This window comes from Schistosoma haematobium, chromosome 2 (genome assembly GCF_000699445.3).
Source record: "Schistosoma haematobium chromosome 2, whole genome shotgun sequence".
In the NCBI taxonomy this organism is placed as follows: Eukaryota; Metazoa; Platyhelminthes; class Trematoda; order Strigeidida; family Schistosomatidae; genus Schistosoma; species Schistosoma haematobium.
Window position 1 is genome coordinate 34,142,290 of NC_067197.1, and position 15,704 is coordinate 34,157,993.

Consider the following 15,704-nt stretch of genomic DNA (forward strand, 5'->3'; position numbering starts at 1 on the left):
CTCCTTGCTTCAAGAATTTCCCAGTCAAACTGATTTTGAATGACATCCTGGTTTTCAATAAGTAGTAAACACAAAAGATAGCTGAAACCATCGGTGGGGTCACAGTCAACTACGTTCAAAGTCGATCATTTCTCAAACCCTCATTCTGTCGGCGGGAACACACAATCAGAACCTTCATGCCTGTACCAAAAATATCTAGTAGGTTAATTCACATGTTAGGATGTGCGAATCTTACAACGACCTCAAAGTAACTACGACATTTAGGTTTCAGAGAAGGAAAAATTGTGAGTAGAAAAAAACTAGAACCATCTACAATCCTTACCCATTTAGTTGACTGGAACATCTTTAAGTCCAGAGGATCTCCACACAGAACTCCTTCAATCAATGTCAATGAGTGACAAGTCGCTAAACATTCCATTAGAGGACCATTATCCAACTCTGATGGTTCTAATTCCGGATCTCCAAATAAACCATCTTCATAAGGAATGATACCCCACATATCCAAACCATCTTCCGTTAAAGTGCCCGTCTATTAAAAATCATGAAAAAACGGAAAAGATGTATAGTTCATTTAGATCTCAAAGCCTATTTCTGAATAACTTAATACTTCATACTGACTTTCTAACCACTACCCACTCCACAAGATTTTCTTACACTTGAACACCAAACACAAAACAACAGTCGGAAAGTATCAAAAGAACCTCTAGTTTCAAGGTTGGTCCAGGTACAGAAAATTCATGTATCTTCAGGTTTATGGATGACCTTGACGTTCTCAAAACATGTTTAGCTTAATGTGGTGACATAATCAGTAATTATTTAGGCAGGATAAAACACATCACAAATCGTGTTCTGGAATCCTCGCGAAAGTTTCTATTGAACGTCGGAAGGACAAAGTGTGTTGAGACGTTTACCAGCTTTTAAGGGAGTTTCCGAGGAACTACTGAGGTTTACCAACAAACACAATCGAGAAAAATCACATTAGCTTGTAACATCTAAAGGAATAACACGGTATCCAACATGTAACAGAGATAAGTAGAAAATCAATCATTATTCTGATCCAATCCGAAATTCCAAAGACAAACACAATCATTATTAGTAAGCAACATGAAAACAACTTACAAAACACTAATGATAATATGCAAAATGAGTAGATGAATTGTTTTCACGAAACACTAAGCCACAAAAAATATTCAAGATATATATAATTACTTAATCCCCAAGACCTAGGGTAACTGGATTAATATCAAATTACTTGACTTTGTTTACTATCGGCAGTAACGGGTATAAATTTGTCGACACACTTTGATTGTTAAAATCATGATATGAAATTATTCAATTTCGTTGATTTTTAACTGTCCATGACAGTGAATTCACCATAATTTTACATTCACTCAAAGATATCATACGAGAAACAATCAGAAGGTCTGAGTAATGAACTAAGCGAATGGAACTTGTTTTAATTTACACGTTATCCGCTCATCTATAAACAAAAGTGTGGAAGAAAATGAATATTGTTGGAATCAATACACAGTTTGTACTATTGGCCACCCAATAATTTGAATATTCAATACACTGGAAACTTAGAAAATTGGTAGATTTTCAGTCCATTATGAAGCACACAGAAGTAACTATTCAACTATTTTATTTATACGATGTACAACTCATCAAATAATTCACCTTACCACAAAAAATATCCAAGATATATATAATTACTTAATCCCCAAGACCTAGGGTAACTGGATTAATATCAAATTACTTGACTTTGTTTACTATCGGCAGTAACGGGTATAAATTTGTCGACACACTTTAATTGTTAAAATCATGATATGAAATTATTCAATTCAACCGGGCCTGTTGTGAGACAGTAACTCACTGAAGACCAGGGTGGATGTGTCGCTTAAGTTCATGGATCAGTTGAAGTTAGACATTAACATCGTTGGATGCCGACTCAGTGGTCTAGAGGTTAAGCATTAGTACCAGTGACCGAAGGGTCCTGAGTTTGCATCTCGCGAGGCGGGATCTTGGATGCTCACTGCTGAGCAGTCCCACAATAGGCTATCCAGTGCTTCCAGGTATCCATGGTGGTCTAGCTGCAATTGACTCATGATCTCAACTATTAAAGTAAAAAAGGATATTGAAATAGTCCGCAGAAATTATGTATTTTCTTATAAATATCTAACAGGATAAGGTGTATGTGAATGCAACACTACAGATTATTTTGATTTGAGTGGATAACAACTACATGTGTGGTAGTCTATATAGTTTAATACAGGTCAAAACGCTAGTTGGCAATATCGAAGAATGAAGAAATACTACCATATGAACTTCACAAAACTTATTTAGGTTTCGTTCAGTCCTATTCAGATTAACTCTGTCTACTTTAATACTGCTGCTAAAAACAAGAAAAACATCTAAATCCACAGATGAGGTTTTCTTAAGTGAGGATTATATATGGCTGATCACTATTGAATCAGACTTTGTATCTGTTTCAATTACGGAATAGCCTATATTTGCTCAATAAAACGAAAATGAAATATAGAGAAAAACAACATTTCGTATTTTGAGCAAATTTATGATGAGAAGTATGGGAAAGGTTAGTAAAGGCGGTATGATTATCAAAGCTAAACACAGCAGGTAGGCAAGAACACGATGTTCGCAGTGTTTATCTAGGTTTTTTTAAAAAGCAAAATCAATAATACATGTACGTTTATTCTTGATAAGCAGAGATGGATGGTAGCTGGCAGTGAAATTCAGGGCACACGCTTTGTCCTATTCGGGACTCGTCAGATGGATGTACCTGTATCCCAGAGTTGATGTACATTTCGCGACTCGAACCCAGTACCGTTCGCTTCAAGCGCCTTTGCATTATCCACTTAGCTGCCGAGTCCTAATAACCACGGGCTTGTGCAATGAGGTGAAGTTGAATTCACCTTGTATTGGTTGTTTGAATCTTCGCATTGACGCTTAGGATTGTAATTGTTCAGCCACTTATCGTATATGCGCAGATTACCTCGACACTGTTATCAAGTCACAAACATTAGAAACAGAGATGAATTCTTGAATTTTTTTATTAAACTAGGGTTAATTTCCATTTTCTATCTTTTCCAATAATTATCCAATTCACTTTAGCACATTTTCATGAGTATTTTTTTGTGAACCGGAGCTTAGTCGTTTCGGTAATGTGAAGAGGTGATTCAACTGATCATTATTTTTTAGTTTGTTAGTAGATGAAGTTTTTCAGATGCTGATGATTTTCATTTGTGAAGTACAATTGGACAGTGCACCCCGTTAATGAAACGATTAAGATAATCTGATAATCGATTTGAAAGTTTAAGTTTGGTTAATAATAGACATATATAGTTGAGTTCATTTTAGTCATTTACCAAAAAATTGTCCTTAATTTTTCTCATTTTGTGTTCACATTATAAACACCAAGATTCTGATCAATCTAGCTAATTGAATGTGATTGTCATGGTAGCTGATATAGCTAACAACCCTTACATAACACTTTACGTAATATGACACAAAAAGCTAGCATATGTTATTAAAAAGCATATTTAAAAGAAAAGCAAACTCAAGACAAAACAAAGTTAAAATCAACATTGAATAGCTTAGTTGGTTTCATCGAAATCACAAGTCCAACCTAGTTAGACCACCACTGAAAGAATGAAAGCACTGGACGACCATTTTGTTGTGGAAAGGCACTGATGAGGAGTACCATAGTGGAACGAAATGGCCATCTAGTGCTTCCAGGTTTTGAATAGTGTCTAACTTAGATCCGTTAATGATTTCAATGAAATTCAACAACCCCTACAACCCCATACTGATAGGTTAGATAATTAACAACTAATGGCACACTCAGGTAGTAACTACTCATTTATACACATTAGAAAGTTCAAAGATACTACTGAAATTATGCTCTAGTATGCAGCTTGATACATGTATTAGGATTAAAATGAGTTAAGTAAAAAAAACTATATTTCAAGATAGTTAGTTAAAATAAGGTAATATAACAAGATCATAGTGTTGAATTGGTAGTCGTATCTTGGAGATAAATGGAAAATAAAGAAATAGGGAATAAGTAAGCGGCGAAATACACAGAATAATTAAGCATGAAAGATTTTTGAGGCGTCTGAAAGAAAAAGAAAACACGAGTGTCTAATTTGTACTGTGTCACTTACAATCTATCCAGAGTCCGATGTGAGAAAAACGTCTAGAGCAGAACGGTACAGTAGAAATAGGACAGAATAACTAATAATTACGTTACAAAATAAAGGATAGAACAACCTAAGAATACATAAAAGAACATCATCATTAAGATGAATGAAAAAATTAGACTGGAAAAAACACTGAAGAAATATATATATATATATAATCATGTGGATATATTTTTAATAATTTGCATGGCTTCTGATTTCATACTTTCCATTGAAACATTAGATAATTATTATCGATGAGCATTGAAATAATTGAGAAATATGCAAAATGTAGAGATAAAAAACTCCAAGAAACTACAGTAAATGAAAAACCTATTTTTATTCAACTTGATATCAAAAGTGTTGATGTCACAGGGTCAATCAATATGAAACTACAAACTGCATTGACAAATACTTATGCTGCAGCTGGACTGATTGTCCTGTCCAAAGAAACATGTTTTTCAACACAATCAAAGGTCGATAGGTATCCCTTTCATGTTATCACTAACTGTGTATACATATTTACGTGCGTTTACAAGGCAGTTACATTGGTAGATTAGTAGAGTCTACGTCCGATTCAAAGAACATATTCCGAAAAGTCTAAGGTCAAATGGATTCATTTCGAATCACCTTCGTATTTATGAGTACATCAATATCTGTATTAACTCCGATTTTAAAATATTATAGGTTGTAAACAGAAGATGAGAATCTAACAAAATAAAATGAATTCATATTATTCTGAACCAACCTTCGTTCTTGCTCTCTTTAAGATTATAAAGGGAACTATGTATATCAAATTGAAATCATTTTTGGTCAAGTTAGCTGTGTAACTCATTAAGTGAACATTATCAATTTTACCTATTAGTTTGCCAATTACAAGAACACTCAGTCAAACTACTAGTGATATATAGAAAAATCTTTCAGAAAAACATTAGACTTCAGAGTAAACTAGTTCTATGACAACTAAAAAATACTAGTAGACTGTGCTATGCCACACAGAGTTTCAACCTGTAACACAATAGTTTGAAATTCTAGCTGAACAACTTGTTTACAGTATATGAACAGTATTGGTGTTTACAAGGAGTACAGTTACGACACAATCATATTGATAGTAAACTGTGATTTACTGACTTATACCTTTTACATCACTCCCCCTTATCTCCGACCCATAAAACCAAATAACATCATCTGCCATCAGTAACATCCGTAATCAGTAGCCTACCAGAAAAGTCTGAATTTCGTTATTTGGAGAAAATTTATTTAGCTGACGACATTAAGATAACTACATTAAATAGTCAACCATAAGCAATGTAGCACATCAAGCACAAATATGAATCGGCCCAACTTTACACACCACAACGACACAGAAAGATTAAATTATCAAGGTGAATACCGAAGTGGTAGTAAAAAATATTAGGTATACACAATACGATTCGAAAATAATTGGGGAATTCGTACAATAAAAGTGAAATAACAAAACTCCCAAGCTTGGTAGGAAATAAAATCTTATTTATGTGTAGTACTAATACTTTCTAACCGATGAGACAGATTTAGCTTAACTGGTCATAATTCAAGACCCCGGAGACAATTGAATCGAAATTCACTTCGTGGTTTCCAATCTATTTATTTATTTAAACATATAAACATTGGTACAAGGAGGCACCAAACAGATATGCGCCACAAATCATCATTTGATTTGCGTGTGGGGGCGGGATACAGCCCGGGTGCAGGTGGTTTTCTTGAGGGGGCACATCCCGAGTCTTTGACCTAAAGGTCTAATCCACAAGGTAGTGGAGCAACGTCAAAAGATGCAGTCCCATGGTAGCCGGTGGCCAACCACCGGCTCATACGCCATTCGTTCCATCAGGATACTTTAGCCCATGTGCACCATTGGTTTGGGATCAGGGTTTTCTAAGTCCTCTAGATAGACTCTCAGTGTCCACCAACCAAGTTAAGGCTCCGGACATTTGCTTTTCGTCCTCTCAATTTCGTAAACAGCACCCGCGCCGCGAGAAGGCAGTGAGTAGGACTTCCCTGGTGGTGGTTGTATGCACATGGCCACTTGGGAGCATTTCGAGAGGGAGTGGTGACTCTCTTCGCCCTCGGCCTCACCAGGGCATTTGGAGGCATTCCAATCCAACAAACCCTTTATCATAAGGGGATTCACAAACTTAAATGGATTCATTCTTAAAGGTACATACAAACGGTCAAAATAGTCACTCATATTAAACTCTAGAAAGGCAGGTCAGAAATAATAAGCTGAAAGCAGCGAGAAAAGTCTTACTTTATCAAAACAAGCTACATTGATTACTCCACAGACATTGATCACGGTTGGATTGACACAAAAAATCCCATGCGATAGCAAACGTCGTTGAGCTAGAACAACTCCTACTGTCATTACAACAGGTAAGGCTGGTGGTACCACTACAGTAACTAAATCTAACGCTCGACGGATAATGTCACCAACACCAACATTAACTCTGATCTAAAACAACAATTTCAATCATTTGAAAAAAATTCATAATAAACACATTATATTCAGTTACATTTTATAGTGTCTAATACGCGAGTAATAGTGGAGACATCAAATTGGGTAATAATCAGAACTAAACTGAAAATACGTGCCACCCATATATTGTTTGAAGTAAATTTGAAAGTAAAGGGTTAAAAGTATCCAGTAAAAACAATTAATAAAATCCATTTCAAAGCGATAGCAACCGATAGTTAGAGACCTTGAATGACATGGCTCAAAATCGTTTGCAATGGCGCAGGTACATCCACTCTTTGTGTTCTCCAGAATTCTAATCTTCTGAATTCATGTTTCCTTTTTTTTCTCATTCCAAATTTATTTCACTAGATTATACTCCTTGTATAACATCTTCAAACCCTAATCTTTCCGATTACTGCTTATACTTTTACTACCTCTACCACTACGGAATTTGAATCAACAATTGTATTTCTGTGCTAATGTGATATGGCAACTCGAATTGATGTACGTACGTACGTACAAAGTTCTACGTTGTTCCTGAATGACTGATTTGAAGGCTGATTTTGATCAGATGGTGAGCATGTAGACATCCATTCCTGCACATAAGTGTTAGAGAGATCCAGAAAACCTCGAAAAAAAGGCAAAAAAAAAGACTGAAAACACTGAGAAGCATCTTAACCAATAGGTGTTCATTAAAAGTTTCGCCAGAAACATCTGTAAAGTGAAAAGTCACATGTCGAATTTCTGATTGGATGATTACCTATACTGCTACTATGTTTAGTAGCGTCCCATAATTTGCCGGAAACCCAAGGCCATCTGAAATACTATAAAAACACTAGATTTTCTGAACATAAAACGAATCTTTGGAGTAAAGTGAATCTTCCAGAATTCACCCCTTTTCTCCCGTGTTCAAGTTGCTGTGTAGATTTAACCTGGGGGTTACTAGAAGAGCTTAGGAACTGAATCTGGTGTTCAGTTAGAAGACTTATCAATAAGATTACAATAAACATCATTCGTTGTCATTTTTAGCTGTTCCTATCATTTCTGACAAACATTATTTTCAGAATTCGCATGTATAAAACAGTAGGATAAGATGGTTCAAAAACAACGCAATACGTTGATGGGCTTATAAAATGGACACGAGTGAACGAAATTCAAATTCAGATAGAATTCACCTAATAGGGACCTATATTAGTAAAAGCCGCCTGTGAGCAACACTAAAATCTCTTAAAATTCATAAAACAAAGTTCACTGTCCAATCTTACAGTGATGACACGATGTGGAAGAAGTACACAATAAGTGTACTTTATCTGAAGTACATTTTATTCCAACGCTAATTCGTGGGAATTTTGTTCATTCGTACTTTATCCCAAGTAAACCCACAGTTATATTAAATCATTTTGGATACAATGAGTGACAAGAACATTTGTGATATAAAAATGCTTGTCAACAGAAGGACTTTATTCATCCAGATCTTAAATCATGATCTCTTAGTACCCTTTGGGTGAAATTGACCAGATCTTTTCAAAAATACTGTGATAACCATTTGGAATCTTTTAAAGAACATAAAAGTACGACACCTAAAACATGGAATCCAATTATTCGTTATTACACGTAACTAATATTTACAGCTGCTGTGTGACAAAAATGCTTCAACCGCATTTGAATGCAAAGCAGGTAATAAGAGGAGAGAATTAGATCTTTTGAAAGCGAGTGTCCAAGGAAGGAAAAAAGAACTACACAAATAAGTTCTTTGTAGTAGATTGAGTACCATAAGATGTGCAAAACAAGATAACATAAAAAGAAGGAGTATCCAATCAGGAAATAGCCAACGTCAATGGGGGAAGTATTGATTTAAGGTCATCATAGGTATTATCAAACGACAAAACAAAGAAAAAAAGCCAAATTGAGGCCTACCACGTAGAAGTGGTAAAAAGACACAATGTCAGATGACTTCGAATTTCACCACCATATTCACCAAACAGGACTTTATCATCTTAATATATAATCAATAAAACTAGAGACTTTATTATAATAGGTTATCCACGTTATCCAAAGGATAGTGTCGTAGAAGCGATTTAATTACATGGCTACCATAGTCAATACACAATATGTTAAACTTTACACAATCCAATAGAAAATATATTTAAATCAGAAATTAAATCCCCAACTGAGCAAATTGTATTGAAAAGGTGGACGAGATAAGGAATGAATGGTGGAAAAGCATCAGTAACCAAATGACAGGTGAAAACAACTACACATTCTGCATAAAAACATCCCTACTTACCATTAAGTAGATTGAAACTCCCAAACCAATCACAGCAAGAATAGACAAAGCAAAAATAAACCGGAAGGAATCTTGAGTGAATTTGAATTTTAGAGGTTTCGGAAACAGAATTGACCGTACAAGCTCACCCTTGACAGTGTAAAAGCCAGTGCGTGCAACAACAGCCAGAACTCGCTCATCTGCATAATTTCTTGTTTGAATAACAGTAGTACCAGCAAATAAAATATGCCGACCATGAACTTTGATATCGAATAACGTACCCTTTGATGGTGAATCGGGTAAGGGAATTTTGGTAACTGGAACACTTTCACCTTTAATAGAAAACAATATTATTTGGAAATACACCGGGGTTAGTATGGTCTTAAATACAAAGTCCAAAGTGAAAATCAATATGATCCAGTGAATTTCGAGTAATTAGAACAGCAAAGTATTCATAACAACTGATATAGTCGGTTTTTCAAATTAGCACTTCGTGTCAACTCTCTGAACATGAAACATTATTTGTGTAGACAACACAAAAAACAAGAAAACAGTCTGTGAACAAGCACAGTATCTTATTTCACTGTGGCTCACTGTACTAAACTGTTTAAATGATGAGAAAGTGGAGTGCAAATAGGAAATCATGTTTAGGCTTTTCGATCATATTTGTTGCTCGGATGAGGGTACTTCCTGCTTATTTGTAGTAACGGAAATAAACTGAGTTCGCACCACAAAACACATGTGTGTAATCCAAATACAGTTGCTCTTAAACCCGACACGGAAATTAATTTAACAATATGAAGTATTTCTCAAGCTCAAAAATATCCAATACAATTGATACTCCACGCACCCAAATACAGGAAACCATATCATTGAATTTTGTTTACTTCGGTGAAATCTCTTGAAGACTTTACACACTTTGAGTTCTCCTTTACAAAACTGTCTTAAGCTTATACAATAGAAATTTTATCATTGGAAAAATCGTCTACAAATGACATATTAATTTCTAATACAATGTTATTCACCACATTACTGTAAGATAAAATAATGGTGACTACTTCCAGACAAAGTTATTGATGAACATCTCCAAAGTTTCACACCAACCACACGCAGAGCAAAAACGATCTCGCCATCATGCAAAAAACCACACTCATCTTTCCATGTTCATGCATAGATTACACTGCTTATTTTGTCACATAGTAGTTCATGTAAAACAAAAACATCGTCAGTGGTCAGTGAGACCTATTTCCTCTCGAACGACTTTAATGACGATGTATCCTAGTTCTGTAACAATATTTCCCAGTCCACAAAAATAAAGAAACACTATACAGATTATACATTTTCACGTTGGTACTCTAAATAATTCATATCGTATCATTATCAACATCTGTAGTGTGACGACCCACAAACAGAGAGTGCTTTAAGGGATCGATAGGGAACCAACGAACAAGCGGTTACTGCACTCGGTTCGTAATCATAAGGTCACAGGTCTAAATCACATTTCAGTGTGGCCAGTCCCGAAAAACCAATAAACCTCACAAAAACACCAAAATTTAAGGTCGAGTAGTATGTGAATCTGTACTTTCTAAATAAGGAACACTATTATCATTGTGATCATTATAATTATTATTATGGAGTGTTTGAGGAGAATTATGTAAAACCAAAATATATGAAATAAACGATTAAAAGGGATAAAAGAACATAATTTTTTACAGCAATCTTCATATGTATTTGTGTATTCACATAAAATTTATCGGAGGACTCAAAAGACTGAGTTAAGAATATGGTTGACATTACTTTACATATTAATGAATCCATATCTACAGTAACATCATACTAATGTGACTCACCGGTCAATGTACTTTCATTTACTATGCAGTTTCCTGCTAGTAAGATGGCATCACATTGAACCAGACACCCGTTTTGTGGAATTTCAATTATATCACCGGGAACTAATGAAATGGAATCCACTTCTTTGAATTCTGTGAAAATAATTATTTATGAGACATTCCTTCTCAAATATTAATAAACAAATGGATTATTATGTCTGAATATCTACTGTTAAGGGAATTAAAATAACCATTTTGAGGGATTAAAAGAACGGTTTATCGAAACTATACAATCAATATTTCATTTTTCTATTGTTTGTTTGAAACTCCCCATTGATGTTTAACATTGCAATTGATCAGTTTCTTATTGTCATACGTGCATCCTGAGAGGATTGTCTCGATATTGCCTTAAGTCACATAAATATTGGTACAAGAGCGCACCAAATATATATACGCCACACGAGCAAAGACGGATAGTGGCTAGCAGCGGAATCCATACGCGCGTTTCGTCCTATTTTGGACACTTCAGCCGGATGCAACTGTATCCCAGATTTGATGTTCACTACAGGACTAGAACCCAGCTACAGAGTCCCAAATAGGATGAAAAGCGCATCCTGGATTACATTGCTAGCCACTATCCATCTTTGCTAAACAATTAATTAAGTTTTGCTAAATCGTGAAATAGAGATATCACAAATCCCATGACTGAGTTCATCGTATAAGGTCATACTACTAGATAATGTGTATCTTCAAACTACGCATTATTCAAATGACTGTATTATGGTTAGGCAAAGAGGACATTTAACAATGAGGGAAGTCGCTTTGCTCTTATTACACAACAAAATATACTTTCCAATTCTACACAAATAAGTAATGCTCTTTTTCTATGTTAAATTTTGATAATAATGATTAATTTCTGACGTTTCCGGTTGGTCTACAATACTTTTGGATTAAGAAACGATTAGGGTACTCTCGAATATGAACAGTTCTGTTGTGGACCCACTAAACACAGCTGACATATAACACTTCAACAACTAGCCACTAACATAAAAAGATGAAGTGTGGGGAAAATTTGATATTCGAGAGGAACAAACAGAAATAGTACGACTCAGTGTAAATAGCGACAGCAAAATCCGACCTAAGGCCTCCTGATGGAGCTGCTGGACGGTGGGGGCAGCCCCGCTAGCCAACTTAGGCGGTCACAGAGATCGGGCAGATAACTCACTCTGTTGTATCTGATCAATCCTCGGTTCTATACTCTAGGCTCACTTTAGCAAACGGGCTACACGATGTGTATGCTTATGTATGAGAATTGCAGAAGTTCTTGGACCTATATAGTTCAAGTATATAGGTATATGCAAAAGGTACGCATAAGGTGTCGTACAAAGGAAACGTTGAGCTGCGAAAATGTCTGCCCTGTTTAGTAAAATCAACGGCCTAGCTATCAGGTAGAAGATATAATAAAAATAGACGTTAGCAAATACTAGGGTGAGGAAACCAACAACCTCCCCTGATAGAGTGCTTATGCTTATGTGTTTGTCAAGATATAATCGGGCGGTAGTCAAGGTGTGAATGATGTGCATATAATATGTAATTCAGTTTGGTGTAGTAAATACGTCTTCTTTGGAAGCGGTGAACATCTAGCTTCCCAGGTGGGCAAATATACTTGTGCATGCTATGGGATGCATGGGGTAAAACCTGTTACCGGTGTGCATGCAACGTATATTTGCTCACGTGGAATGTATATCCGCATGTATGCTGTGATAAACCGTTGGAAGTCCATGTGTTAACTAGTATGCAAGTAGACTAAACATATTCAGGGCAAGTTAAATCGCACACTTCTTTACTTGTTTTTTTTTGTTGGTGCGATACCATCATGCATGCAAAGACCCGTTGGGTGGCGGTCCCCACTAAATCACATTCACGCGGTGGGTTTGTGAGCCCCCAAAAACGGAATCCTTTACAGAAGGACCAGTACATCCACCAGAAAGCTTCATCAGTTGTTTCTGGCTGGAACACCAGTGTAAGTAGTAAGGAAAGCATAAAGTTGAAGCACACATAAAATTATGGAACTCAAAGTAGTGGTAACGAATCAGAGAAAAACAAAGGTCATGCAAAGGATTTGATTTAAATAACGTATTCCCGGTTACCGTTACTAATAAAGATTTAAAATCATTAACAAAAATTGAGTAAGTTCTTGATTACCTTACGTGAAAAATAGATAAAAATCTCATTGATAATGCTAATAATTCAAATTTACGAACATTGACAGTCAGAATGTCACATCGAGTACAAGCACATCTTATCATTATCCTTGTTTGACCTGTTGTAAATATAATGGTGCAAGTATTCCTAGTCAGTTCCTACTCCTAGTTGATTAACCTCTGATACACTTCTACTACATAAATGAACTGACAAAAAGGAAACTTTTAAATGAGTTAGTTGGAAACCTTCGGTATGTATTCCTCACTTTCCAAGCGTAAGACATTCCAAAACTCATTTTTCTTAATACCAACATTAACAATAAGGAATGAAAAAGTTAAGCATATCGACCATTGCATTTACTTTAGAAACCACAACAGCTTTGACAGATTAGTCATCATTGACCATTTGCCAGATTTATGTAACTTTTAAGATCCGTTAGGTACCTAATTACATTAAAGGGTAAGTATAATCCCGCCTTCTCCATACTATATACTAAAAATCTAAAACTACTGTTAATAGTGACACGCAAGTATTACGAATCTGTGACTGTATATATTCTTGTAGCACTACTCATGGAACTAGAAATAAGTTGCTTTGAAGGTGGGTAGAAATTGTCTAGGAAATCTCACTTTAGTAAACGAGTTTACCAACCACAACTTATTAAGAAATCTGAGTTGAGTTACACTATATTTAAATCCCATGTATTAACCTAATTTTGCAATATGTATTAGCGCGGAGCAACGACATTAATGATAGGAAAAACGGAGTATTTGATACACAAATAATCGGTCTAGTTTATGAGTAAAAAATGCTATGGCAAGGATCCATGATTCAAATAAAAGCTTCGAACTAGGAAATACGAGAATAATAAAACCATAATACTGAATAAACATGGAGTAAATAAATACAAGTAAAATCATTGAAAAATAGCTCCAAACGTTTTCACCTCACAGTTAAGTCGTCTCTTACAACAACCATTATACACAATTGACGGTAGAGAGCTAAAAAAAACTCCCTTAAATTGAATACTTGGGACTAGTACAATGAGATTTGGGAGGTTAAATGGTATGATTCAGAATCTGCCACAACAGTTCAAATCCAAACAAGATTTATCTTACCAATCTAAAATAGATTAACACCCTTCGTTTCTGTCTTATTTTCTTGTTGACTTATATTCGGCTACTGCACAATAATGTTAGCAATCAGAAATCATGGATCGCAACAACCAAACGAATGGAATCCAAGTGCAGTCATTATACAAGTCATGAAAAGGATTACAGAGGAATAAAATATGTGCATACCTTTAACCCCATCTTCCTCTCGATAAACGATTACAGAAGAGGATATACACATAGTTTCTTTAAGAGTCTTTTCGTTCTACAAAAAAAGCGTTTTGTTACAAATGGGGAAACGCAAGTATGCAAATACAGCATTATTAGCATTGATTCAAAACATTCAAATACAAAATTTTCACTGAGGAATTATACAACGTTCTATTAATTCACGATTCAATGGTGCCATGTGTGGATTTGTCACACGATACTGACTAAGAAAATTCACTGGATCTAAGGAAACGAAGGAAGAAACTGTTATTTGATAGTTACTATAAACACATACGTCCTGTCCTATAAATGGTCTTGCTTTGAATTAGAACATTTCAGTGTTTTTCAGATTCACACGCTGAAAGATAAAAGTTAAAATCACCCCATGAAACAACATGCCATGTTATCCGAATAATTAGGATCAAGCTATCCTCATCACTTTTATCAGAATCTTATGGCGAAACCGTTATGAATTAATTTATCACTTTGTAAAGCAACTCATTTAATCTAGTTAGAAAAACACCACGAACAAATCGTCAAACATATACACAGTTTAATATGTGGCGCAGTTTAGCCCTTGAATAAATACAAAATGAAAGGAATGGTAAGGATTGACGACCTCATTTACGAATTAGTACAACTGCTGAGATTAAATCAAACTTACATTCATTAGGCAAGTATAAAACTATAATAACAAACCTAACATAGATCGATGCCTAACGTTTTTGACTCACTCGACACTTACTGACTCTCAGATATCATTTCATGTGGATAGGTTATACTACTACTAATCAGCTGTTCTTTCTTTTCGACTGCACGTTAATTGAAAATTTAAATGGAGATAACAAAGCAGCTGACTAGCTATCTCATTCGCACCGCTTGACATTATCAATCCATCATTATTTTACGTTCCTTTGACAATTAAATCATGCAAACAAACAGCCGAAACTTCCCAATAAGTAAGAAAAATCGAAATGCTCAGCCCCAAACCACACTTATTAAATAATTTAATGATACTGCTTTTCTATCTAAACTATAGTAGATAAGATCGGTGAACAAGTAACGTCCTGATAATCAAAGCATTCTGTAAATCATTGGACCAGTACATCAAAACAAGACCATCACTTATCAAAAACCGTTAGAATAAGAAAGTAGTTACTTACTCTACGTAGTTCATAAACCTGCCATGATAGTGACATAATTGAAATAACAACAATACAAGTAGCGTACATCCAGTACTCATCAGAATACCACAAAATACAACTGAATATTTGGAAACAGTAGAATGGATTCAAGCACTACATAAAACAAAGTATAGAAAAACTAAATGTGATATACAAAGCATAACAACTACATATCCAGTACCCATAACCAAATCAACCTTCAAATTGTACAAAA

The 15,704-nt window shown here is 35.2% G+C and overlaps 1 protein-coding gene across 2 annotated transcripts in view; it reads right to left on the reverse strand.

Moving 5' to 3' along the window:
* Positions 1 to 15,704, reverse strand: part of MS3_00006786 (uncharacterized protein) — a 41,016-nt gene that overhangs the window by 20,542 nt on the left and 4,770 nt on the right. The window contains exons 7-12 of one of the 2 annotated variants that reach the window (XM_051215015.1): positions 15,470 to 15,604; positions 14,286 to 14,361; positions 10,801 to 10,932; positions 8,972 to 9,282; positions 6,481 to 6,681; positions 323 to 529 (exon numbers count right to left, since the gene is read on the reverse strand). In XM_051215015.1, coding sequence (XP_051068198.1) covers positions 323 to 529; positions 6,481 to 6,681; positions 8,972 to 9,282; positions 10,801 to 10,932; positions 14,286 to 14,361; positions 15,470 to 15,604 — 1,062 coding nt within the window. Of the gene's footprint in view, positions 1 to 322; positions 9,283 to 10,800; positions 15,605 to 15,704 lie in introns of both variants that reach the window. The other variant, XM_051215016.1, reaches the window with a different exon arrangement.